This window comes from Neolamprologus brichardi, chromosome 9 (assembly GCF_056152115.1).
Source record: "Neolamprologus brichardi isolate AB-2024 chromosome 9, ASM5615211v1, whole genome shotgun sequence".
NCBI lineage: Eukaryota > Metazoa > Chordata > Actinopteri > Cichliformes > Cichlidae > Neolamprologus > Neolamprologus brichardi.
In genome coordinates, this window is record NC_142112.1 from 16625165 (window position 1) to 16647703 (window position 22539).

General features: G+C 39.3%; 5 protein-coding genes across 9 annotated transcripts in view; 1 reads left to right on the top strand and 4 right to left on the bottom strand.

Moving 5' to 3' along the window:
- Positions 1-714: 714 nt before the first annotated feature.
- ncf2 (neutrophil cytosolic factor 2) lies at positions 715-5782 on the top strand. Of its 3 annotated transcripts, none has more exons than XM_006806340.3 (15): positions 715-895; positions 1101-1183; positions 1323-1431; positions 1572-1706; positions 1907-2014; positions 2170-2229; positions 2354-2397; positions 3103-3244; positions 3407-3472; positions 3648-3702; positions 3805-3848; positions 3938-4086; positions 4167-4278; positions 4459-4555; positions 4647-5782. In XM_006806340.3, the coding sequence occupies exons 1-15, from the start codon at positions 722-724 to the stop codon at positions 4736-4738; spliced, it is 1470 nt and encodes a 489-aa protein (XP_006806403.2). In that variant the 5' UTR covers positions 715-721; the 3' UTR covers positions 4739-5782. The 3 variants fall into 3 exon arrangements, with proteins under 3 accessions (XP_006806403.2, XP_035770489.1, XP_087702140.1); XM_035914596.2 differs by having other exon boundaries at positions 4462-4555; XM_087846014.1 differs by having other exon boundaries at positions 4459-4650.
- dph2 (diphthamide biosynthesis 2) lies at positions 5349-9041 on the bottom strand. Of its 2 annotated transcripts, none has more exons than XM_006806341.3 (7): positions 8958-9041; positions 8541-8697; positions 8234-8346; positions 7679-7899; positions 6851-7540; positions 6156-6338; positions 5349-6033 (listed from the first exon to the last, which is right to left on the bottom strand). In XM_006806341.3, exons 2-7 carry the CDS (start codon positions 8688-8690, stop codon positions 5906-5908), a joined length of 1485 nt encoding a protein of 494 aa, XP_006806404.2. In that variant the 5' UTR covers positions 8691-8697; positions 8958-9041; the 3' UTR covers positions 5349-5905. The 2 variants fall into 2 exon arrangements, with proteins under 2 accessions (XP_006806404.2, XP_035770480.2); XM_035914587.2 differs by having other exon boundaries at positions 8541-8735.
- A 518-nt stretch (positions 9042-9559) lies between these two features.
- On the bottom strand, positions 9560-15894 carry mcur1 (mitochondrial calcium uniporter regulator 1). 2 transcript variants are annotated; one of them, XM_006806342.3, is made up of 9 exons: positions 15505-15894; positions 12833-12928; positions 12627-12730; positions 11084-11185; positions 10841-10882; positions 10641-10712; positions 10355-10408; positions 10115-10229; positions 9560-10005 (listed from the first exon to the last, which is right to left on the bottom strand). In XM_006806342.3, the coding sequence occupies exons 1-9, from the start codon at positions 15755-15757 to the stop codon at positions 9950-9952; spliced, it is 894 nt and encodes a 297-aa protein (XP_006806405.2). In that variant the 5' UTR covers positions 15758-15894; the 3' UTR covers positions 9560-9949. The 2 variants fall into 2 exon arrangements, with proteins under 2 accessions (XP_006806405.2, XP_087702141.1); XM_087846015.1 differs by lacking the exon at positions 10355-10408.
- Positions 15895-16553: 659 nt separating this feature from the next.
- rgs9bp (regulator of G protein signaling 9 binding protein) lies at positions 16554-20095 on the bottom strand. The gene is made up of 3 exons (XM_006806343.2): positions 19688-20095; positions 18091-18397; positions 16554-17358 (listed from the first exon to the last, which is right to left on the bottom strand). The coding sequence occupies exons 1-3, from the start codon at positions 19781-19783 to the stop codon at positions 16985-16987; spliced, it is 777 nt and encodes a 258-aa protein (XP_006806406.1). The 5' UTR covers positions 19784-20095; the 3' UTR covers positions 16554-16984.
- Positions 20096-20948: 853 nt separating this feature from the next.
- Positions 20949-22539, bottom strand: part of zgc:56231 (kinesin-like protein KIF20A) — a 7306-nt gene continuing 5715 nt past the window's right edge. The window contains exons 15-18 of the mRNA XM_087845602.1: positions 22308-22428; positions 21568-21638; positions 21367-21486; positions 20949-21164 (exon numbers count right to left, since the gene is read on the bottom strand). Coding sequence (XP_087701728.1) covers positions 20949-21164; positions 21367-21486; positions 21568-21638; positions 22308-22428 — 528 coding nt within the window. The remainder of the gene's footprint in view (positions 21165-21366; positions 21487-21567; positions 21639-22307; positions 22429-22539) is intronic.

Genomic DNA, 22539 nt, shown 5'->3' on the forward strand with positions numbered 1-22539 from the left:
GAGAACCAACCACAAAGCAAGGAAGCTGGAATAGTTTTCTTCAGAAGGTAAAGAATACATACTTTGGTAAACAACAGAAGAAAACCCATCAATACAACTGATTTCATTTACAATACAAGTGAATTAATAAAGCTGTGCTAGAGTGCAAAGCTTGTACTAGTAGGTCACTATCGTTTTTAAAAACTTTAGGCCGGAAGTTGTAGTTGTTTCTGATAACTAAAAGACAACAAAAAGAATATCAACTGCCTGTTTCAAAGTGTTTTTACCTGGTGCTGCAAATCGTGATTCAATAAATAAATAAACAAATAAACAAATAAATATATAACCCTATTACTTTCAGTCTTTCTTCTTATCTTATCCTTGTTTAATGACACATCATTTAGTTGTTCTTGTGCAATCACATTCCCTACACCCTGTCTGTCAACATTCCTGGAAATCTATGGCTAAACATCACACGTATGACATATCTGGTGATGGGAAAGTATAACAAAATCAGATTAGCTTTATTTAAACATTACACACAAATAATGAATTGTCATGTAAATGACTGAACATCGCATTGGGAAAAAAGGGAACAACCCTTTAGCTTTAAGACCTGGTGGTAATGTGTTATTTATATACACCAACTATGACTTTCATCACACTTCCTCTTCTCAATGGTACAAATCAGAGGAACTTCCTTACTATGGTCTGTAGCTCAGTTTACTCCTAACCTGCCAACATGTCTTTTGTGGACACTCTGCGCCAGTGGGATGAGGCGGTAACTTGCATCAACAGACAAGATTTCTCCAAAGCACTTGAGATTTTCTTGGCTATTCAAGAGCCAAACTCCAAAATTTATTTTGACATTGGCTGTCTCCATCTTCTTAACCAAGACTTTGATGCTGCTGAAAAGGTATGTCTGATCTGCAGGCTGAAGCATAAACACACAAATATTAACAGCTGTCGTATCAGCAAATTAGTCCAAACAAGAAACTCTTTTGATAGTTGCTGAAATACAATTCTCCGATATGCTGCCTGAAAGCGCAAGTCACTGAGAAAGGAGAAGTAGACCTTACCATGTTTTCTAGAGGAAGTGACAGTTTCTTTCTGTTTCTCAGGCGTTTGATTGCAGCATACGCAAGGATGAACATTTGGCCATTGCCTTCTTTCAAAGAGGAATCACTTTTTACAAAAAGAAGAGGCAAGACACACCCGTCTTTTTTTCTTTCTTTTTTTTAAAAAAAGGACCATATTTATTTTTTATGTTTAATGTTGTGATTTAAAAATGCTTAATAGTATATCATATGCAAATGTTTTAACTTTATTGTCTCTACGTAAAGGTATGAGGAGAGTTTAGCGGACTTCCAGAAAACCTTTAAAACACTCAGGGGCAACCAGCTGATAGATTACAAAGCGCTTGGTCTCAGATACATACTATACGCTTGTGATGTGAGTATTCTTGATTCTATTATTAATCCTGAACATTACACCTAAATAATTCATTTGATGTTATGAGCCGTTCATTCATAATACAACTTAGCATTCTTTTTTTCCTGGCCAAGGACGCAAGCTTAACTATGTCTCCACAGGTTCTCCACAATATGGCCCTGGTTGAAGCTCAGCTGGGTAACTGGGAAAAGGCCCAGGAACACCTCACGAAGGCTCTTAACTACAAGACAGAGGCCAGGTTTAATATCATCGACAAAGCTCTGCAATCAATCCTAGTGAGTTGTGATACAATCACTTTTGCCAACCCATTTAAATGTGATTATGTTTATGATATCAAATGTAGTAGTTTCTTCATTCCATTAACCTATATTTGGTAAGCTGATATGGTTTATTCTAATTTTGCTTTAAATCAGGTGACAGGATAATGACATGCACATGACTTTAAGTGTCACTCACAATGAAATTTCACCAACAGAAACAGAAACTTTTCAAACTGGTCGAGTTCCAATCAAAAGAGATGTTTAAACCAAATAAGCACTATGTTGCAGAGCTGGAGAAGAAAGACTACCTGGGCAAAGCAAAGGTGACCCATTATCCAGCCTGTTTTATCTAATCTAGTGTGATTATAAAGTTATCAAAAGTCAGCATCTCTACACACACACACACACACACATATATATATAGGAGAAATTATTGTTGAGTGATATCTACAAGCCACTTTCCCCCCGTTATCATCAGGTCGTTGCCTCTGTTGTTCCTCAAGATGAGTTCTCTGGATTTGCCCCATTGCAGCCTCAGGTGACACGCTGGCTTTTATTGGCTATAAAAACTTTACAGTTTGATGATAGACTGAACCTTTACATACCCCTGTGTGTTGCCATGTCTGTGATGGACTGTGTGTTTTGTTTTTTTTATTTGATAGGTGCAAGATGGTCCAACTCGTCCAAAAGAGCCTGAGGTTCTGAGGTATGATAGTCCCTTTGGATCCATGCGGATTTGAAACTCCTTAAACAGAAATGATTTTAGTATTTAATGATGTTGTAGGTGGCACGTTTTTGTGATATGTGGATTCGCCACTATACATGTTTACAATGTACAAATACAAAATGGGGGAAAGCATGAGACATATCTATGAAACTGTGCTTTCCACAAAGAGAAAAATGGGACTCAGAGTGTAGGTTTAATAATTAAAACCTGAAAATAGAAATGTACCGTTACACAGAATAGTGCCAACTTTAACCTTTGTGTCTCTTCAATTTCACTTCAATTCAATTCAGCTTTACACAACAACAGTCGCCTCAATGTGCTTTATATTGTAAGGTAAACCCTACAACAATACATACAGAGAAAAACCCAACAATCATATGAACAAGCACTCTGGCGACAGTGGGAAGGAAAAACTCTCTTTTAACTGGAAGAAACCTCCAGCAGAACCAGGATCAGGGAGGGTTGGGGTGAGAGAAGGAAGACAGGATAAAAGACGTGCTGTGGAAGAGAGCCAGAGATTCATAACAAGTATGATTCAGTGCAGAGAGGTGCATTAACACATAGTTAGTGAGAAGAAGAAAAACTCAATGCATCATGGGAATCCCCCAGCAGCCTACACCTATTGCAGCAAAACTAAGGGAGGATTCACTCTTGGTGCCATGTGGACATTTCTTGTGTTTACAGGGTGTTGGAAGGAGAACCGCACACTGTGCTCTTTGAGTTTATTCCTGAGACCAGTGATGAGCTGGCTGTAGTGCCGGGCAATATTGTGTTTGTGTTGCAGAAGGGTGCTGACAACTGGGCAAATGTGGTCTTCAATGAAAGAGTAAGATCTCCACATCTGCCACTTATTGTACAAATTTTAACACCAGTACACTGTGTTGTTTTTATGCACTAAAGCCAGCATTCATATCATGTACTTTTATCACACAATTAATGCATTGCTGGTGTCTGCTGAGAGTATACATGGCTGTGATGTCTTTCACAGAGGGGGCTTGTTCCTTACAACTATCTGGAACGTTTGGAAATCTCCTTAGCTTCTAACAAAAACAAGGTAAGCATTTATTTGTCATTATTCTCAGTTGTTGGTGTCATAATCAATGACTCTGGTAATGTCAACGCATAAACATTGTAGTTTCCTTTCCGAGCTTTCCTTTCATTCTTTCTAAGTTTTTAAAATAACACAGACTTTACTTTTCTTTATTTTGAATGGGAACAACTATAAACAGGGAATAACTCCACCTCCAAGCCGACAGCCACCCACCAGACCTGAAAGGATACAAGGTTGGCTTTTCTGGTACAGGATACAAAAATTAAATGAGGATTTTCAAATGATATCTGAGCCTTATGTGAAAAATCAAATTTTCCATATTTTCTTTATGTAAGGTCTTACTCCAAGTGAAGTCACCAGTGGAAATCGTCAGCGACAGGTATGCCAACGCAAAGAAAATGAGAAGTACTGAGATGTTTAATTCTGGCTGTTATTTTAAGTTCTTTTATTTCCTCTCATCATTTCCAGGAGAAACAGTCCACAGACAATTCATGTATCGTCAAAGTGCATTTCAATTTCAACTTTGTCGTCTCAGTCCCGTGTGGGTCACCCTACACGATGCTGATTGAGAAAATCGGCAGGAAACTGAATCTTCCTTCTTCTGCAATCACCTTGAGGTAGAGCGCATAATTAAGAAAACAAGAATGTTTGGTATGCATTGTTTGTACTTACAACTGAATACCTTTACTGGGTTTAGTTTAACCTCTGAGGCAAGTGAACAAAGTGTAATCAGTGCCAACACAGAAATGGAGAAGCTGTGGAGCCGTGCCAGCGGTGGGCGTGTCACTTTGTGGTGTAACACCAAGGAGGTAAGAGAGCAACCATCTATTGCCATGTTATTGCCGTTGTTATAGTAACAACGGCAATAAGTAAATAAAATAATCCCAGTATTAGCGATATTGACGTACTTTTAGTATCTTTTTGTTTTTGCACTCCTGTTATAATTTCCGTCTACACTGATAACCATTGTGGATCTTTGGGGATTTCAGGAGGAGATTCACCTGGTGGCACTTCACTCCTACGAGTCATCAAATCCTGAGGATCTGAATTTTCAGCAAGGGGATAAAATCAAACTGCTCTCTAAAAGTGAGGCTTCATTCTTTTATACGTCAAACATACAGAAACTCTACAATTTGATGGAATATATGATTCTAATTCACAATTTGTTCATCTTCAGTTAACCAAGACTGGTTGGAAGGGCAGTGTAACGGGAATACTGGTATATTCCCTGCATCCTTTGTGGAAGAAGTTCCTGCGAATGGCCAGTGATTTATGGCCAGGTTTGCTAATCTGTTATAAAAGCTGAAAACACTGATTAACCATTTTTCAAAAGTTGTCTGCTTTGGTGATAAAATGTGCCACTTCTTTTGATATACCAAGTCCAAATATGATGATTACAATAGCTGATTATAAATGCTTAAAATGTTACATTTTCCACTTATGTACATTATTTAAATGACTTTTAGTCAAAAATTGTAAGTCTGTATCTTTGCATTTGTTTATGTGGCTTCATATGAATTTCACCTTTCTTCATTATGTAACAATTTAAAAAGAGCACTATATAAAGACTTACTATCAAACTTTATATTAGAAAAGAAAAAAAAAAAATAGGACTGCATTTATTTAGAGGTCATCCTGACAGGCCTGGTCCAGATATCACAGGTATGTAGGACGTTGCAGCATGGAGTCAGTTTCATTAATTCTCCAGAACATTATGTGTACAATGTTGTGCAAAAGCCAGACTTTCTTGTAATTTCTTAAAGGGGTCTTGAGCAATAATTCTTCATTTTCCTAGTAAAATACAGAAATGAGGGGTGGCTCCACACTTTTGCACAACACTCTTATTTAATAATGTAAAGCAAATAAACACATGAAATGCAAAGGTTATATGCATTTTACTTTTTTTGCTAAAGAAAATGAAAAATGTGAACTGTGGGATATTTTAATACATTCAACAAATTGTTTTCTTTTCTTTGCAGTGTTACAGATTTCCTGCTGCTATAAAGCTCAAACCCAGGGTCAGTGTAGAGGTCATAAGATTTGAAAAGTGCATTTTTATACTTAATACATTTCCACTTCATACAAGGCCAATTTCATCCAAGTTGCGTGAATAATTTAAGATGAGTGGTCATCTGACACTTGGGCTATTTTTTTCTAAGACTCAGAGTTCAAAATACATTTCAGTCATTTCCTGGTTCTGAGTAACAACCTTTGGTCTGGTTATGATGTCATAATACTGTAATCACTGAATCACAGATTCCTATAATTTAAGTAATGCAGTATTAAAACTACCACCGCCTGGTACTGATATTAATAAAAAACATTTAATAATCACTTTCTTCTTCTAGTAAATACAACTTATATGCTATACATTTGGTACATTGATAGGTTATTTATTAATTTACCAAAGACATTGTGGATTATTGGTAAAAATGATCATGACGATGTTCCTTCCTCCTCGTAGGCTATAGCTATGCCTCTCCTGCCCTCTACTGCTTTCACCACAGGTGTCTCCCCCAGCTTCTGCTCTAAACCGATCCAGCTTCGACCTGCAAGAAAAGATGCTGGGAAAAATAAAAAATAAAATGAATAAATAAACACTTGTAGTGTAATACAAGATATTCATAAGTGTCTACTTTTGTATAGGAATTCATGCATGTTGATTAGGTGGAGCACACTGTCATACCAGCTGAGTTTGTGTTTGCTACGGTCAGTGTCTGGTTCCTCAAGACCACAGAGGACCCATAGGCCAGCTCTGTAGGCTCACTGCTCAGCAGATTGTGGCTTCGCAGAGCACCAGTGATTAATGAAACGTCACATTCATCCTCCTCGTCCTGCTGATCAGCCAAAGGTACGTGACTCTGTCCACCTACAGAAAGTTTGGGAAGAAAAAGGTTAGACGTGGCAAAATGAAACTACATTACACTACTGATAACAGACATATAGAAACATTTCCTCAAGGGTAATGGATAGAAAAATTCCTTTTGGAAACTGTTTCTGAATTCCTCAGTTGGTACTTTCAACCATATTATTACAGTAATATTCACCAATTTTACACTTTTAACATCCCATAGTCCCCTTTTAAATGATTCTGAAATGAATCCAAAATGCAGTGTATATAACCAACACTACATAAGGTACTTTCTGCTTTTTCTTTTTTTTAAACAAGGAGTCACCTCAGCAGGCAGCACCGCATGTTTGATTTTGCAGATTTGCGTCTTCTCTCTAGATTAAACTTGGGCTCTTTTGCTTGTTTGGAGAACACGTAAACCACTAAACTACGAAGCCATATAGCCAACACCATTAACATCCTTAACATTAACACAGAACTTTAAGAGAGTTCATTTAAGAAAAACTGATGTGAAAAACTCCCAACCGCACCTGGCAGGAGATGTCGGAAGTCTGTGACATATTCCTCTGACCATTCCCTCTTCCTGTTGCAGGCCACCTCCATCTCAAACGGCGTCACTACAGGTTTAAGAAACCCCCTCGAGTCCAAAAGTGAGCTCTCTGGACATGCAATTAAAACAAAGATGTCAATTTCAAGAAAGTTTGCCAGTTTGGGTACGTTCAGCTTCCCCATGGCAAACATGTAGCTCTTCTTGCCAGCTCTCTTGATGGTCTCTTTCAGCTGCTCAATGATAGAGAGGTAATCGGCAACCCCCAGAGTCCCAACCAGGATGCCGACCACATTGGCATCCTTGGCCCTTTCTATAGCATAGTATCTCTTCATCAGTGCGCGGTGGATGCTTATAGACTCGACCTGCCCCTTCGCTGTCACAGGGTCAAAAGAGCAAAACGAGCACCGATTCCAAGTCATCATGAAGTTTCGCAGGGTCGCTCCCTCCTGGCCCACATAAAACATACTGCAGTCCGTGACGCTTAAACTGCTTTTCAAGGTGAACTGACGTCCAAACTGATAGATGACCTGGCCATCGTCTTGGTCAGAGAGACGGGCGTCATCATCTTGTCTTTTAATCTGCCCATGACTGTAACACTGCTCCCCTTCAACAACAATTTCAGATGCAACAAGGTTTGGATACTCTGGTGACAGTAGAGCCAAAAGACCATCTGAGGGAGGAAAAAAAATAAAAATGTATACTGGTAAATATCTGTGGACAGATGGGACTGATCGAAACACAAAAATCTGTGTTGAGACATACCAATTCGAAGGATCACACAAACTTTGCAAGGTGACTGCGAACTTACTAATGGCATGAGCATAGTTGACATCATAGAGGATGATTATGTGAGTGTGTCTGTCAGGGTAGAGTTCTCTGAAGGAGGAGGCACACTTCTCCACATCCACTGCTCTTTGCTCAAAGATGTATAACAAGGGCAGCCTTCTGGATGGGCTAAGGCAAGCACTGCCATAGTGCACAATGCAGTCAGCGCCAACGTGTTCTGCAGCGACCTCATCCACACAGCAACTGCACATGAGAGTTCAACAAAAGTGTTAAATAAGTTAACACCCTTACTAGATGAGGAATTTCCTTGCACACTGTTTTATATAGCACTGAATGCTTCTTTTATATCAAAATAAAACTCCCAGTAAATATTCTCATGTACTGAAAAACAGAGCTGAGATTTTGAATTCAAAGTCTGACAGGTCTGGAGATGTTGACAAGTTTTTGTCATAAAATATCAGTGAATGTAACCTGCCACCAATTTTAAAACCCAATTTTACTTGATGACTCAAAACCATTAAAAAACAGTGTTGCGTGAGTGCATTACAGCAATGATTTCTTAAATCTACTGCGTTACCTTCCATAGGATGTATCCCCCAAAATGTATGACTTGGCATTAGTGTTTCTCTCGATCTCTTCTGCCACTGCAACTGAATCCACCAGCAGCTCATCAGGAAACTGCAGAGCTACCTGCACACACGGCAACCAATGTAATAATAATTAATAAATAAAGTATAAATTAGGCATTGTTTTATATTTTTAAACAGCAGTTGCTTTTAATTAAAACAAGACAAAGATTAAGAACATTTGGCTACTAGGCCATAAATGCTTTTGTAAACAAATGTGAGTGACATCTAAAAAAGTAAAATGTTGCTCCTCCTTACCTTTTCAAACTGATGCTCACTGATGAAGTCGCAGGTTTTCTTAATCTGATAAAACTTTTCCAGTTCATCCGCAGGTGTGCTCGTCTTCACTGCAACTCCCACCACACGCTGAATTACAGTTTCCGAGCTGCTGCTAAACGCATCAGCCATGTCTGTGCTGAGAACCCGTAGAAATGCGTGTAGAAACACAGTAAACTGGATTCAGCAACCCAGTTATTTTAAATGAAAATCTGACAGACGTTAACGAAAGTCATAACACTGAAAAACAGCACATAGTGTGGAAAATGTAGTTTAGCTGTCTGCTAGCTAAGCTGGAGCTAGATTCCCTATAGGTGTCCGCGGAGCCTCTAAACAAACTAAGTGCTGTTTCTAATCTGTCAGGTTGTGTATTTGTAGGGCTACACAACGTATACTCACAACTCGGAGTCATGGAGTTACTTGTGGTTGTGGACTTATAAAAGTTCACTTGACAACTACACACGTGTCAACATGATACTCCATCCCTTCTGCTGAGGAAATGAATTCCGGGTCAAATGTTTTTCAAAATAAACTTCGCCTGGCACGATTAAGAAAATACTTTTTCTGTTTCGCTCGTCCGGTATTCACAACCTCATCAAAAATCTCTCTGCTATCACTCCTACAACTCTCAATTCTAGATAACTGAGTCGCAGACATATAGGTTTCCCATTATTGTAATGCTCAAGGAGTATTGATAGATTTTGAAAATGGAAAGGAAAGCAGCTCAAGCTTCCTTCACTTTGACCTTAGAACTGAAGAAGCTTCTCGGATGAGAGGTGAAACGTCTTCAAGTAACTTAAAGAAGTCCAGACGCTTTTCTTTGCAAGCTCCTTTGACTACTTCACTGCCCACCTCTACTAAAAGCACAAACCTCACAGACAACAGCTAGATCAATCTTACATTTATTGATAATAAATTTTATTTAAATAACACGTAATATTTGTCCCAGAATCTTTCACATATTTCTGAAAACGACAAAAAAAAAAAAAAAAAAAAAAAGGTACAGAAATCTTTGTGCCTAAATATTAATATTATGTTCTCTCCAGTATTTAAAGACTGGCATATACACATATACAGATACATATATACATAATTTCAGTAATTACACATTACAAAAAGTTACTAAGTGAATTGTCAACTTGGTTCCAGAAGCCATAAAGCAAGAGAATAAAAATTTAATTAAAAAACTGTCTGGGTGGTGCGGTAGAAATTTTTGATGAATGAATGTATTTATCAAATAACTTCCACGAGTGATCGGTGAAGGAGCTGGTCCTTCCATAAGTTCTACTTGTAAAAAAGATCACCACTGCCCGGGAAATAACAAATCATAGCACATTCAGTGGATGCAGTGACAATTCAAGTGTTATCAAAGTCAATGATCAAAGTCCTGCTTACATCCAAATACGATAGAAACCCAAGACCACAGTGAGGCATGTAAACACTGAACCTGCAAGAGAAAAAAAAATATCACATGCAATTATTTGTAACAGCTGTATCTGTAAGAAAATAAAAGATAGAAAGTGTAACTACAACCCATATTTAACATGCACGTGTACCTGCAAGGTATTTTATAGTATCCAGTTTATGAGACTCCAACATGGTTTTCAAACCAGCCACTTCTGTGTCTATTTTCATGTTTGTCTGAGTCAAATAGCGCTCCTGTTCTGCAGTCTGTAAAAAAGGCAAGGCGATAAAGACCCACGATAAATTAAAAGTAAGCATTAAAAACCTTTAATGGAGAATAGAAACAAATGACTGAATGCAGTGTGCTATAAACTAAATGCATGTATACAAACCATTTCCATAATCTCAGTTCGTGTTTCTAGAAGTTTCTTCTCATGCTCTGCTCTCTGAAAATACAAACGTGATTTCATGCCACCTTTTGTGATACGACATTGGTACAACGCTCCTTTACACATATAAAAATAAATGCAGGCAATGTTTGTGTAACTGTGACACCATGGCGTAAAATGCAAACATAATTATAGGCAGAACTTCATGTGGGAGCAAGAAAGTCGTGTAGTTTTAAATTCAGTCATTTTTTTCCACACAATAATTGAACTGATCTCCTCGAACACGTACCAGTTCTTTCACTCGGCTTTTCTCCAAATTCATATCCAACATTTTGTCTGACTGCACTTTTTTCATTTCATCCTGCAACGTTGTAAAAAAGAGACACAAAGTCAAAACATTTTTCTAAATGGAGATTTCAACCAAGTTAAGATAAATCAAATACTATCAAGGAATTCATGAAGGTTAATACATTCACAGTAATCACTTACAGCTAGCTGGACCTTGAGCTGGAGCAACTGGACCTTGAGTTTCTGGGAGAAAGGGCAAAACACTGACACAGTCAGATTACGTGGAAGGAAATCGCTGGCACAAACACACTGTGCAGTCATTCCTGTTTCTACTACTGACAAACTAAACGATCACGTCAAACGTGCTACACTGTCACTGCAGTAAGTGATCTTTATCGAACAAATTATTTTTCTTCTTAAAACAACTCCGAAAAAAACATTTACCTCATTTTCTGCCAGCAGAGTAGAGAACTCGCTCTTCTCAAGGATCACCATGTCCTTCTTTACAGTGGCTATTTGAGACATCACACGCTGCAACATGATCTCCTGCCAAGATCGCACAAAACGTTAGAGGGTTCACGATAAAAATAAAGTACTGTAGTGCGAGTGGAACACACTAAATTCAGAGCTTTTAGAAAAGTTATTGCCGCTGTGGCTTTGACAGGCACAGCATGTGGTGGGGATTTAATTAACACACCGATATCAAACCACTGTAATGCTGTGATGCATAGATGGTAATGTGAAGTATATGATAGCCTTGATCTTTCACTTTATAGCCTTTACCAAGGCTCTGGGAGAGCAAAGCATTCACATACAGCAAAGAGTGGTTTAACCTATAGAAATCCTTAATTAGTGGAGATGAATGGGTGGATACCAGAAGATGTAAAATATGAAATTATAACAAGACTTAGCTCATATGCTTTCTCTAGATCCACAAAAAAAAGTGCAACTCCTCCTCCTCTATACTTCTCCATCAAAACAAAGCAAACATCACACCTGTAGTGCTCTTTCTCAGCATGAAGCAGTGCTGCAGTGCAAGTGGAAAACACAAACAAAGTATTATTCTTCCTAACATACTTACAACAACTCGTTCCCATATCTTCATGGTATGGATCAATAACTCTATCCCTCTGTAGTTAGTAGAGCTCAACACGTGACCATTTCATTCTCCAAAATTGTGAAACAACCTTGATATAAAGTCCACCGCCATCTTTTACTAGACATTTCCATATTTCCACAGGTTTATCATCTGGACCTACCACTTCTCCAATCTTCATCATCTTCATAACTTCACCCACCATACTAAACCTTCTCCACTTCCTGATCCATCCGCCCCTCTCTTTCATTTTCTTCTTCCATCAGCTCTCAAAGTACTCCTTCCATCTTCCATCCTGCTGCACATCCTTTCCAGCTTAACCTCTCTGCTTAGCCAAATGATACCAGTCCTAAGAACTATTAATCATGTACAAGCGATGTCATGGTGGCTGCCACTTGGAAATCCCAGCGATATATGGATTATTGAATTTTTTAACATTAATACCGACTTAATAAGAAGTGGAATATTATATTATATTATAGCTAGAAAAAGGGGGGTTTTGAGCAATATTTTAAAATAAGATGTACATTTTAACATTAAGAAAAAAAAGATATTCCCATATCACTATCAGTCTTAACATTGTTAAAAGAGCCAGTAAGAGTGATCACGGAGAGCTGTATCACAGATCGTCCTTATTCTCATCAGACATTCCAGTGCCATGAATTTTCAAAAGTAACTCATCGCGGACACCAACATCGAAGGTTTTTAGTAACACGAGCACTGTTTATATTTAACTACACAGGTCACAGTGTTTTCATAATACAATGACCAACCCAGCGATCCTGGTTCACTGACCTTTACGGGACCAGAGACAAAGCCTTGTGAGTGAACACACAGAGGAAACACAACCAGCGCCTGCACACAGTGCACATTATTGTACTGCTGTCTCACCTGCTGCACTTTGGTTATCATGTCACTGTAAATGACATCCATGTTAGAGTTTGTCATCTTCACCAGTACGCTGACCATGCCTTCAGACTGAGATGTAGTGAAACCTGTTCATAGGAGAAAAAAAATGTTATTTATAAATGAAATCAATGCAGCCTACTATTTTAAAAGAAATATAATGCTGTAGCTTTTTTAATCGAACAACTAACCATTTTCCTCAAGGAGTCGCACCACTGCATGCGTATCAAAGAACAGCTTCTGGACTTCAGCCTTTGGTACGTCTGGATTTAGATCATACTGGAAAGCTTTGACAGAGGTTTTAAGAAACACAGCATTTTAGAATGACCTCAACACTGGAATATAGATAAATATTAACATCTTGTTTAGGTTGCTGCATGTAGCTTTTGATTTTTCAATCTATTTATTATCTGAAATGAACCTTTCCATTTGAAATCACACACACACACACAAAACCAATTTCCAAAAAAAATTAGGATGCTGTGTAAAATGTAAATAAAAACAGTGCAAGTGATTATACAGTGGGGCAAAAAAGTATTTAGTCAGCCACCGATTGTGCAAGTTCCCCCACTTAAAATGATGACAGAGGTCAGTAATTTGCACCAGAGGTACACTTCAACTGTGAGAGACAGAATGTGAAAAAAAAAAAAATCCATGAATTCACATGGTAGGATTTGTAAAGAATTTATTCGTAAATCAGGGTGGAAAATAAGTATTTGGTCAATAACAAAATACAACTCAATACTTTGTAACATAACCTTTGTTGGCAATAACAGAGGTCAAACGTTTACTATAGGTCTTTACCAGGTTTGCACACACAGTAGCTGGTATTTTGGCCCATTCCTCCATGCAGATCTTCTCAAGAGCAGTGATGTTTTGGGGCTGTCGCCGAGCAACACGGACTTTCAACTCCCGCCACAGATTTTCTATGGGGTTGAGGTCTGGAGACTGGCTAGGCCACTCCAGGACTTTCAAATGCTTCTTACGGAGCCACTCCTTTGTTGCCCGGGCGGTGTGTTTTGGATCACTGTCATGTTGGAAGACCCAGCCTCGTTTCATCTTCAAAGTTCTCACTGATGGAAGGAGGTTTTGGCTCAAAATCTCACGATACTTGGCCCCATTCATTCTGTCCTTAACACGGATCAGTCATCCTGTCCCCTTGGCAGAAAAACAGCCCCATAGCATGATGTTTCCACCCCCATGCTTCACAGTAGGTATGGTGTTCTTGGGATGCAACTCAGTATTCTTCTTCCTCCAAACACGACGAGTTGAGTTTATACCAAAAAGTTCTACTTTGGTTTCATCTGACCACATGACATTCTCCCAATCCTCTGCTGTATCATCCATGTGCTTTCTGGCAAACTTCAGACGGGCCTGGACATGCACTGGCTTCAGCAGCGGAACACGTCTGGCACTGCGGGATTTGATTCCCTGCCGTTGTAGTGTGTTACTGATGGTGACCTTTGTTACTTTGGTCCCAGCTCTCTGCAGGTCATTCACCAGGTCCCCCCGTGTGGTTCTGGGATCTTTGCTCACCGTTCTCACGATCATTTTGACCCCACGGGATGAGATCTTGCGTGGAGCCCCAGATCGAGGGAGATTATCAGTGGTCTTGTATGTCTTCCATTTTCTGATGATTGCTCCCACAGTTGATTTTTTCACACCAAGCTGCTTGCCTATTGTAGATTCACTCTTCCCAGTCTGGAGCAGGTCTACAATTCTTTTCCTGGTGTCCTTCGAAAGCTCTTTGGTCTTGGCCATGGCCATGGCGGAGTTTGGAGTCTGACTGGTTGAGGCTGTGGACAGGTGTCTTTTATACAGATGATGAGGTCAAACAGGTGCCATTCATACAGGTAACGAGTGGGGGACAGAAAAGCTTCTTACAGAAGACGTTACAGGTCTGTGAGAGCCAGGGATTTTCCTTGTTTGAGGTGACCAAATACTTATTTTCCACCCTGATTTACGAATAAATTCTTTACAAATCCTACCATGTGAATTCATGGATTTTTTTTTCACATTCTGTCTCTCACAGTTGAAGTGTACCTCTGGTGCAAATTACTGACCTCTGTCATCATTTTAAGTGGAGGAACTTGCACAATCGGTGGCTGACTAAATACTTTTTTGCCCCACTGTATGTGTCTTATGTAAATGTACTTGATAATGATGGTGCCCAAGAACCACCTGGCAGAGCCCCAGATGCAGATGTCCAAGCCACCCTTGTCTACCACCCCCAAGGCAGTAGGTCAGTGACCACAGTGGCCACATGGTGCAAACTCATCAAGCACCCACATCCAAGGGACAGACAGCAGCGTCCAGAAGGGAGTGACAGGGAGGGCGGATTACTCACCCTCCAACATCAAGTCCCACAGGGAACAGGGAACTATCCCATGTTTTTTTTAGATGTGTTGCTGCCATAAAATTAGCTAATATTTTCCATTAAATATTGAAACATCTCGGTTTAAACATCTGATATGTTTTCAGTGTTTTCTGTGAATAAAATATAGATGTATGCGATTTGCAGACACTTGCGAACTAATTAATTATTATGGAGGTAACCAAAGTTTAGCACCATCACAGTCCACAAGTTGACTTTTATTTTGACATGCACATGAGATACAGTAGCTCAGTTACCATGACAAAATCACAGTACCTGTAGTCATTTAAAGTCTCGCGTGAGAGGGTTTTGAAGGACGTACGATTGCGGTCTTTGGAAGAAATGAAACTCCAGTTCACTTGTGCAATTTATGTAAATTAGCTCATCACAGCTAACAACTGCCATTTTTATGGGAAGTGGCGAGGTTTAAAGTGGCAGACATGCAGTTAAAGACTGTTTGATACTGTAAGCGTAAGCGCTGTTTGTTACCTCTCACGGACATCCATGTCGCAGCAGACAAATGCGTAATGTTCACTCCAGGAGCTCGTCTCCATCTCAGCGGTGTCTTCTCAAACTTGCTAAAAGATGGAGTGAGGTTACACTGAGAACACGCTGAGGCTCTGACGAAAATCGATGTCGCTGCAGGCACAAAAATGCTAGCTCTGTCTTGAGGATCATACCACTTTTCTGGGTGGTTAAAGTTAAAAAGTTTAAGTCGAGACTGGCACTGTTTAAGCACCATCGTCAAGGAGAGTGTGTCCCACTAACAGCGAGTTTTGTTTTTTCTTTACCAAGGCTGTACTTCCGTCTGTGAAACGCCTCAGATGATAAATTTTCACAGTCACGCCTGCATCGACCCTTTCACCTACTGTTCTCCGGACTACAATTGAAACTGACAAAGAATCGTCAAACTACCGGTCACGCCTTTCAAAATAAAACACCTCTTTTGTCATAATTGATTAGGTGCTAAGTCATAATGGGTATTTTCTGTACAATTAGTACCAGTATAGTACCCGAAAAATATAAATTAATAAGTACTAATACATCAGAATGAATATAAAGCTCCTATCGTACTATTTTAGAAAGAAAACTGTTTGTATATTTGATGATTCATATTTCAACCTTTCAGATTTGATTTACTTGACTGAGAATCTGCTCCTATCTATACTGTAGGCTATACACTTTTCTTTCATGAATATGAAAATAATTTCCAGTGGCTGAGCGGTTTTGTCATAGCTTTGAACCAACCTAAGAGGAGTGAGACGGTATTGCAGCCATCTTTTAGGGATTTGTCAGCCTGCAGTAACTTATGCAAGACTTGAGATGATTTTGGATCTCAAGTTGTGCTTTGAGGTAATAATTTACAGAACAAAAACAACAAAACCCCAAGAAGACAGTTTCATATCAAAGTTGATACTTTTATATTGTACAACTGTGCTAAACATCATCAGTTCTCTACAGCACTTTATATAGAAAATACATGATCACCTATATTAAGAAGCATTTGCACCTATGTCTTCTCAGTTGCGATAAGGAATAGGAAGTGCCTTTCTGGCTGCTTAGAAAAAAAAGAAAGAAAAAAAAAAAAGGTAGAATTGCTCCTTTTGTGCATCAAAAGCTAGTCAGGAAAAAAATTACAATGTTGGCTCAATTTTCTTTTTCAAACAGTTGTATAAGTAAAATAAAACATAATTTTATTGTATAACAGGCAGTCATGTACTTTATTTGTTTAATGCATATGGCAGCCTTGGATTCACTGCAAGACATGGCAAACAAGTTCGCATCCAGATTAATTTTAGTATTTGTAGAACGCACTAATAAAGGTTTACAATAAAAGTCACCTTTTCATCATTGCAAAGAATATAGTTAAAAGAACACTACTGTACCTGCAAAGCTTGCCAGTGTTACAGTATTAGTGAGCATTTCTGAGGTTGCACCAACAAAAATAAAATAAAAATTAAGGTTTTGTTCATGAGAAAAGGACAAGACAGACAGATAACGTGGCTGCCACCAAAACAACCGCAAACAGCAATAAGAGCACAAAGATCAAACTGCGCTGGCATAGAGGCTCGTGTCCAGGCTGCTCCTCGTCAACGCTGAGCAGAGCCAGCGAGGCGCTCTCGGTGCTGCTGAGCGGGTCTGCGTATTGTGGCCCCCTGGGCTCCACCATCCAGCGCAACACGTTTACTTTTTTCTCCATGTCATCAATCATGTGGTCGATTTGGCTGATTTCCTGCTCCATGGTGCTCCGTTCCTGGCTCTCAAGACCAGCAGGAAGGGTTGGAGGCTCCTGGTTCAAGTCTGCCAAACTGAGTGCTCGAGCTGCTACCTCACTGCCTCCTCCTGCATTACCAGAAACAAATTTTAGCTTTCCATTTTCTTTTGGCTTTTACAACTCAACAATGGATTTGTAAAATGTGGCAGAAGCTTTCCACTTCATCATGAAGGGAAACAAAATGTGAATATTTGAACAAAATCTCATGGCAATCCTCATTGCTTAAAAATTCTAATGTAATATTGTCACAGTGGCACAGAGGAATAAATAAATCAGCAGCATCCAACATCTGGGGGCCATTAATACCTGAACCAGTCCATTTAAAAGTTGGGAAAACATTGTGTATCAGTGTGATGGACCAACTCAAGCACAGCTCCACACACTTTACTTGTATCCATCAATGATAACAGAAAAAAATAATAGTAAACTGAATAAATGCAGGGCTAGAGTCCAAATATTTCACCTTTACTGATGCCACAGGACATTCACATGAGATACTCTAAAATATTAGCACACTGGCAGATTTGAGCATATTAATTCTGATAAAATATTATCTGCAGAGTATGAAAAACAGCTAAATAATTTACATTACAATCCAAAACATTTTCCCCTCCATGTGTAGTCATTGAGTCTTACAAGATACAATAATAGAGTTTCCTCTGCATTCACTCTAAAACAACCTCTGAAGACTAAAGTAGTGCAGTTATTTTGCAGTTTTCTTGGTTTTGCTTAAAGTTCGATTTCGGTTGACGACACAGCTTGCATATAGTAGCAGCAGTATGTGAAAGGCTTGCATTTACCTTGTAAACCGGTCTGCACCAGGGAAGCAGTGTTAGCCAGGGAGAAGTTGTCACCTATGCTGAAAACCTTGCACATGTCAACATGGAGCAGTTCTAGACTGGAGGAGAAGGCCACCCAGAGGAGCTCCATCTCCTTGCGCTGGTCCTCGGGCAGGCTCTTGTCCCGCAGATGTGAGGTCAGATGCAGACGGATGGCCTCGGCCAAATTCAGGGCCTTTTCTCGCGTTTGTCTCAGCTCATCCCGCAGCTGCAAACTGTCTGTGCAGCCACCAACACATGCAGCCAAATGCCGGTAACATGCTACCACCTGTAACAAAGATTTGACAGTGTTTGGTAATATGCAGAGCTCAGGAACTCCTAGTTAAACAAAAGTATTCCAGATAATTCCCCTCCAAGATGGCCAAACTCCAAGTTTGCAAGAGGAATGGGCTTTTTTGTTTTTCATAGTAGGGACATGCCCTTGCTGTCCATATCACCTGCTGTATTTAGATCACTAATCTTAATTAGGTATTGCACATCATTAACCTTCTGAGCAGCTACTCTCTGCTAAACACTTCACCAACCCACACATATATAATCAGAGTACCAAAACTGAAAGAAAACTCAACTGTTTGGGGGAAAAAGCTGATCGAGCTGAACATTAGTCATCTTAACCTGCTTGAAACAGTAACTAAAGTGCAGAAAAACGTACACGTTTTGTTTTCTGATCTAAATCATACTGCAAGAATTATTTACTTTCAGCCGATACATTTAACCTTGGGGGGAGAGAGATTAGCAGGTGGTTTCATTCATTAAAAATATTAGAAATAATCTCATTAACATTGATCTATTTCTAGATAAGCCAAAGCAACCTCGTGTACTCTGAGTGGCCCATTTTCCTAGCGCGCACTGGTGACGGTAAAACCACAGATGTGCTATACCATTCTTAAATTGTAATGTTTACTTTGAAAATAGGTTATATTAAATATTAACACCATCTTGTCATTTTCTGCGCTTCATTTGTGGCTGCTTACACCAATTAATGAGTAGAAATACTACCATCGACATCTAGGTACAAGGAAAATAAGATGCAAAATGCCATTGTGCAAACATCCTTTATCATACTGACAAAAATAACTTTAAAATTAAACAGTTGATGTTAATGGGGAGAAAATGTCGAACATGTCCACGGCATTATCTAACGCCGGAGAGTCGCACATACTCAGTGGACCAAGAAATTCTTTTCAGTGAGAGTGCACTTTTAGCCACAGGGGTCTGGAATAAAGGATGTTACTTTCCCCCCTTTTTGTGCATGTTCTCTGTGTAAAATGTTTATGTGGCGACGGCTATAGAACTGAAACCAAATGAGTTCATTTTTCCATACGTTTTATATTCTCATGCAATACTGAACTCTTTACATCCCAAGTATTCACATGAAATTCTGGAAATTACTGCTGTGTACAAATCAACTTCCCAGCCGTTTTTCATATTCATTTCCACAAATCTGTTAGACTGGTACATAAACATGCAAATACAGCGTAGTAGAAAAATGTAAAGGAGACTAGAGTGAGGTCAGAGCTTTCTTTATGACCAGAAGAGAAGACTTGCAGCAACTTACCTTTATCACAGAATCCACCAGATCCTTCCCATCAGCCAAAGTCTTGTCTGCGCCAACTGTGCAGTCATTACCCACTTTGTTATTTAACAGTGGCATGAGGGATGACTTGTCCAGAGTCTAGGACTCTGCCACAGCAGACAAGAGTTTGGCCCAGCTACCTTTTACTTCTCTGGCTGCCACTGCTCCTCTTCTTCCCCTGGAAGATTCTTCATTCAGTGGCTGAGGGTCGAGACAAACTCAGTCCCAAGGCAGCATGATGCACAACAACCCTGCAGCAACTATATTGCAATTACAGGTCCTAAACATGCTATGGATGCTGGAGTGGGGAAAAGTCAAAGTAATGAAGAAAAATGACAAAAATGATAATAAAATGATGTAACTGTTAAGCAAGGTGCTAATCCTGTGATTGACCCCTTTGCACTGACGCAGGCTAAGACAGGCAGCTAATCTTATTAACCATCAACGATACCAGAGAGGAGAGCAGCTGGCTGCCTACCACAATGGCCCCTTCACTAACTGAGGAGGAGGCTGTGCTCTGTTACTTCAAGCACACCACAGTGGCTACACCTCCTTCACTCAGCTGTAAAGGTCAATATACTCCATAAATATTTTATTAGCATGTTGGAAATGTGTCGTACATTGTACTAGGTGAGAATTAAAGATTTGAATTGACTGTGTGTAAAGATAAACTAATAAGCAGATTAGAAAGCACACTGATGCACTTAAGAGCATTGAAAGTTGTAGATGATTGCTTTGTCCTATCAAGGTTCTTTGTGGTTTACTTTCCCCTGAAGGCTCTGGAAAATGGATGGCCTTATTTTGAACAGCTCCATGTACTGAATGCATGCTTAGAAGAAGCAGGTTATATTTCTATAGCAGTGGATGCAGAAGGAGCTTTTTTCATGTGGAAAAAAAGTCTTTAGACCAAATAAAAAGGACAGCACATATACGGTGAGAGTGAACTCGCATTACACCAATGTAGCTTTGAAACGAAGCCTTCTAAAAAGAGGAGGAGATTGCTTAGATTTTCTGTGCATCTTCATATGTAAAGCATTAAGTATACAATTTTATTTTATTTTTAAAAAACAAACTATAGCACAAGACACGCACACAAAAATACACATTTCATTCTCAGTTTCAGGGGATTTTCTTCAAATCCGAGGGAACTTCTTAAAAACCAAATGCAATTTTCCTCAGTTGAAAGGAGGACATTTTCATGCACTAACCGGGTGAGTGCAGTTGTTGTACAGCTACTGGGCTTTCAATGGTGTACAGTCTTGCCCGTTTTCCTCAGTGTTCGGGCAGACGTTCCCTTCCGTGGTGATGTGACAGCCTCCCTGATGTTGGCGAGAAGGCCTCGCTTAGTCTTTGCTTGCACAGGGGACTTCTGGGAGAGCTTGGCAACTTCTGCCTTCAGCGAGACAATCTCCTTGTCTTTTTCCACATTTTGCTGTAGGATCTCTTCCATGGATTTTTTCTTTAAAAATAAATAATAATTTCATATGATATAGACAGGCATTATTTGTGCTGTGAGAAAAGTATTTGCTGCTTCTTGATTTCTCCTTTTTTAATTTTTCTGGTCATGTGTAAGAAAGTAATTGCTCCATCAATCTAATATCTGGTTGTGCCACCCTTGGTAGCAAGAACATGTTGTGTACTCCGGCTGTGCATCATCTCACCTGATCATCAGCCGTCCTCTGCAGAGCCTCAAGATCAGCTGATTTCTCCATAAAACCATCTCTGACCTTCTGTAGCGTTTCATTAAGCTCCATCAGCCTTTTCTCCAGCGACAAAATTAGCTGACGAGCAAACATCAACACAGACATAATTACATAGCCAATCAGAGCCAGTGTTTAACTGGAAAGTTTTGTCCTTGTTACCTGTTGTTTATCCTCACACATCCGCTCTATGGCACATTTCTCTCTGTGAAGGCGCCTGTATCGATCATCTCCTGTGTAGGGTTGAATTTGCTGCCGTTTTAATAAATGCTGGCCTCATGATGAAAAAGCTAAAACTTAATTGCAAATAAAAATTACAACAAATGAAGAGCAGGAAACTTAAAATTTAAAATCAAGGAAACCACTTTCCCATTAAACGGAAATTTTTCTTCCCACTGTTCCCAAGTGCTTGCTCATAGAGGATCATCTAATTATTGGGGTTTTCTCTGCATTCTTGTGGGGTCTCAACATTTCAATATAAACCGCTTTGAGGTGACTGTTGAGATTTTGCGCTATAAAAAGAAAATTGAACGGATTCAAGTTTTTTGTATTTTGGAAGGGGTTCTTTTTTTAAATCCTTTCGAAAATTTAAAATGGTCCTTATTCATAGACTTAAAACTACTAAATAATTTCATCAGTCTCTAAAAACCTTGAGGCACTACATTTCTCAAAAATCATTGCATTTGTCAACTTTCTAAGTTCCTATTGTTATTTCAAGGAAGTTTAAAAAGTAAATTCTAAAAAAAAAAAAAGTCTAAAAGTAAAACTCTACTCAAGTCTTGATTGTTTTATATGTACTGTGATGGTGTACAAAGTAGAGCAACGATGAGAAATGTGTGCCACCATCCAAAGGAAAATTCACATCTATGAAACAAGACAAAAAACCCATTAACTGGACCAACCTGCTTCTCCTGCCTCTTTCAGTGGTTCAGTCTGGCTCGATTGATCCACGGTTGGAGCAGCAGGAACTACACCGGTCCTTGAAGTCAAGGCCTCCAACTCTGACACTTTACGCCTGAGGGCCTACACAGTCAAGAAGAGTCAAAGCTGTTGTATTCATCATCAGTATCTCAGGGTGTTGGCTACTTAAAATTGTCAGCATAGCTAATGTGCAGTTTACCGATTGAGCCATTG

Excerpts from the sequence above, each read along its gene's own strand:
- ncf2 (XM_087846014.1), top strand. The coding sequence starts at position 722 with ATGTCTTTTGTGGACACTCTGCGCCAGTGGGATGAGGCGGTAACTTGC. Across the intron at positions 1,184-1,322 it reads ACTTTTTACAAAAAGAAGAG|GTATGAGGAGAGTTTAGCGG; the intron begins GCAAGACACACC and ends CTCTACGTAAAG. Across the intron at positions 2,230-2,353 it reads TTGCCCCATTGCAGCCTCAG|GTGCAAGATGGTCCAACTCG; the intron begins GTGACACGCTGG and ends TTTATTTGATAG.
- dph2 (XM_006806341.3), bottom strand. The coding sequence starts at position 8,690 with ATGGCTGATGCGTTTAGCAGCAGCTCGGAAACTGTAATTCAGCGTGTG. Across the intron at positions 7,541-7,678 it reads CAACTATGCTCATGCCATTA|ATGGTCTTTTGGCTCTACTG; the intron begins GTAAGTTCGCAG and ends TTCCTCCCTCAG. Across the intron at positions 6,034-6,155 it reads AGCAAACACAAACTCAGCTG|CATCTTTTCTTGCAGGTCGA; the intron begins GTATGACAGTGT and ends TATTTTTCCCAG.
- mcur1 (XM_006806342.3), bottom strand. The coding sequence starts at position 15,757 with ATGGTGCTTAAACAGTGCCAGTCTCGACTTAAACTTTTTAACTTTAAC. Across the intron at positions 10,409-10,640 it reads AAAGCCGAGTGAAAGAACTG|AGAGCAGAGCATGAGAAGAA; the intron begins GTACGTGTTCGA and ends TTGTATTTTCAG. Across the intron at positions 10,230-10,354 it reads GAACTGAGATTATGGAAATG|ACTGCAGAACAGGAGCGCTA; the intron begins GTTTGTATACAT and ends CCTTTTTTACAG.
- rgs9bp (XM_006806343.2), bottom strand. The coding sequence starts at position 19,783 with ATGCCACTGTTAAATAACAAAGTGGGTAATGACTGCACAGTTGGCGCA. Across the intron at positions 18,398-19,687 it reads TGGTGGATTCTGTGATAAAG|GTGGTAGCATGTTACCGGCA; the intron begins GTAAGTTGCTGC and ends TCTTTGTTACAG. Across the intron at positions 17,359-18,090 it reads GGTGCAGACCGGTTTACAAG|GAGGAGGCAGTGAGGTAGCA; the intron begins GTAAATGCAAGC and ends CTGGTAATGCAG.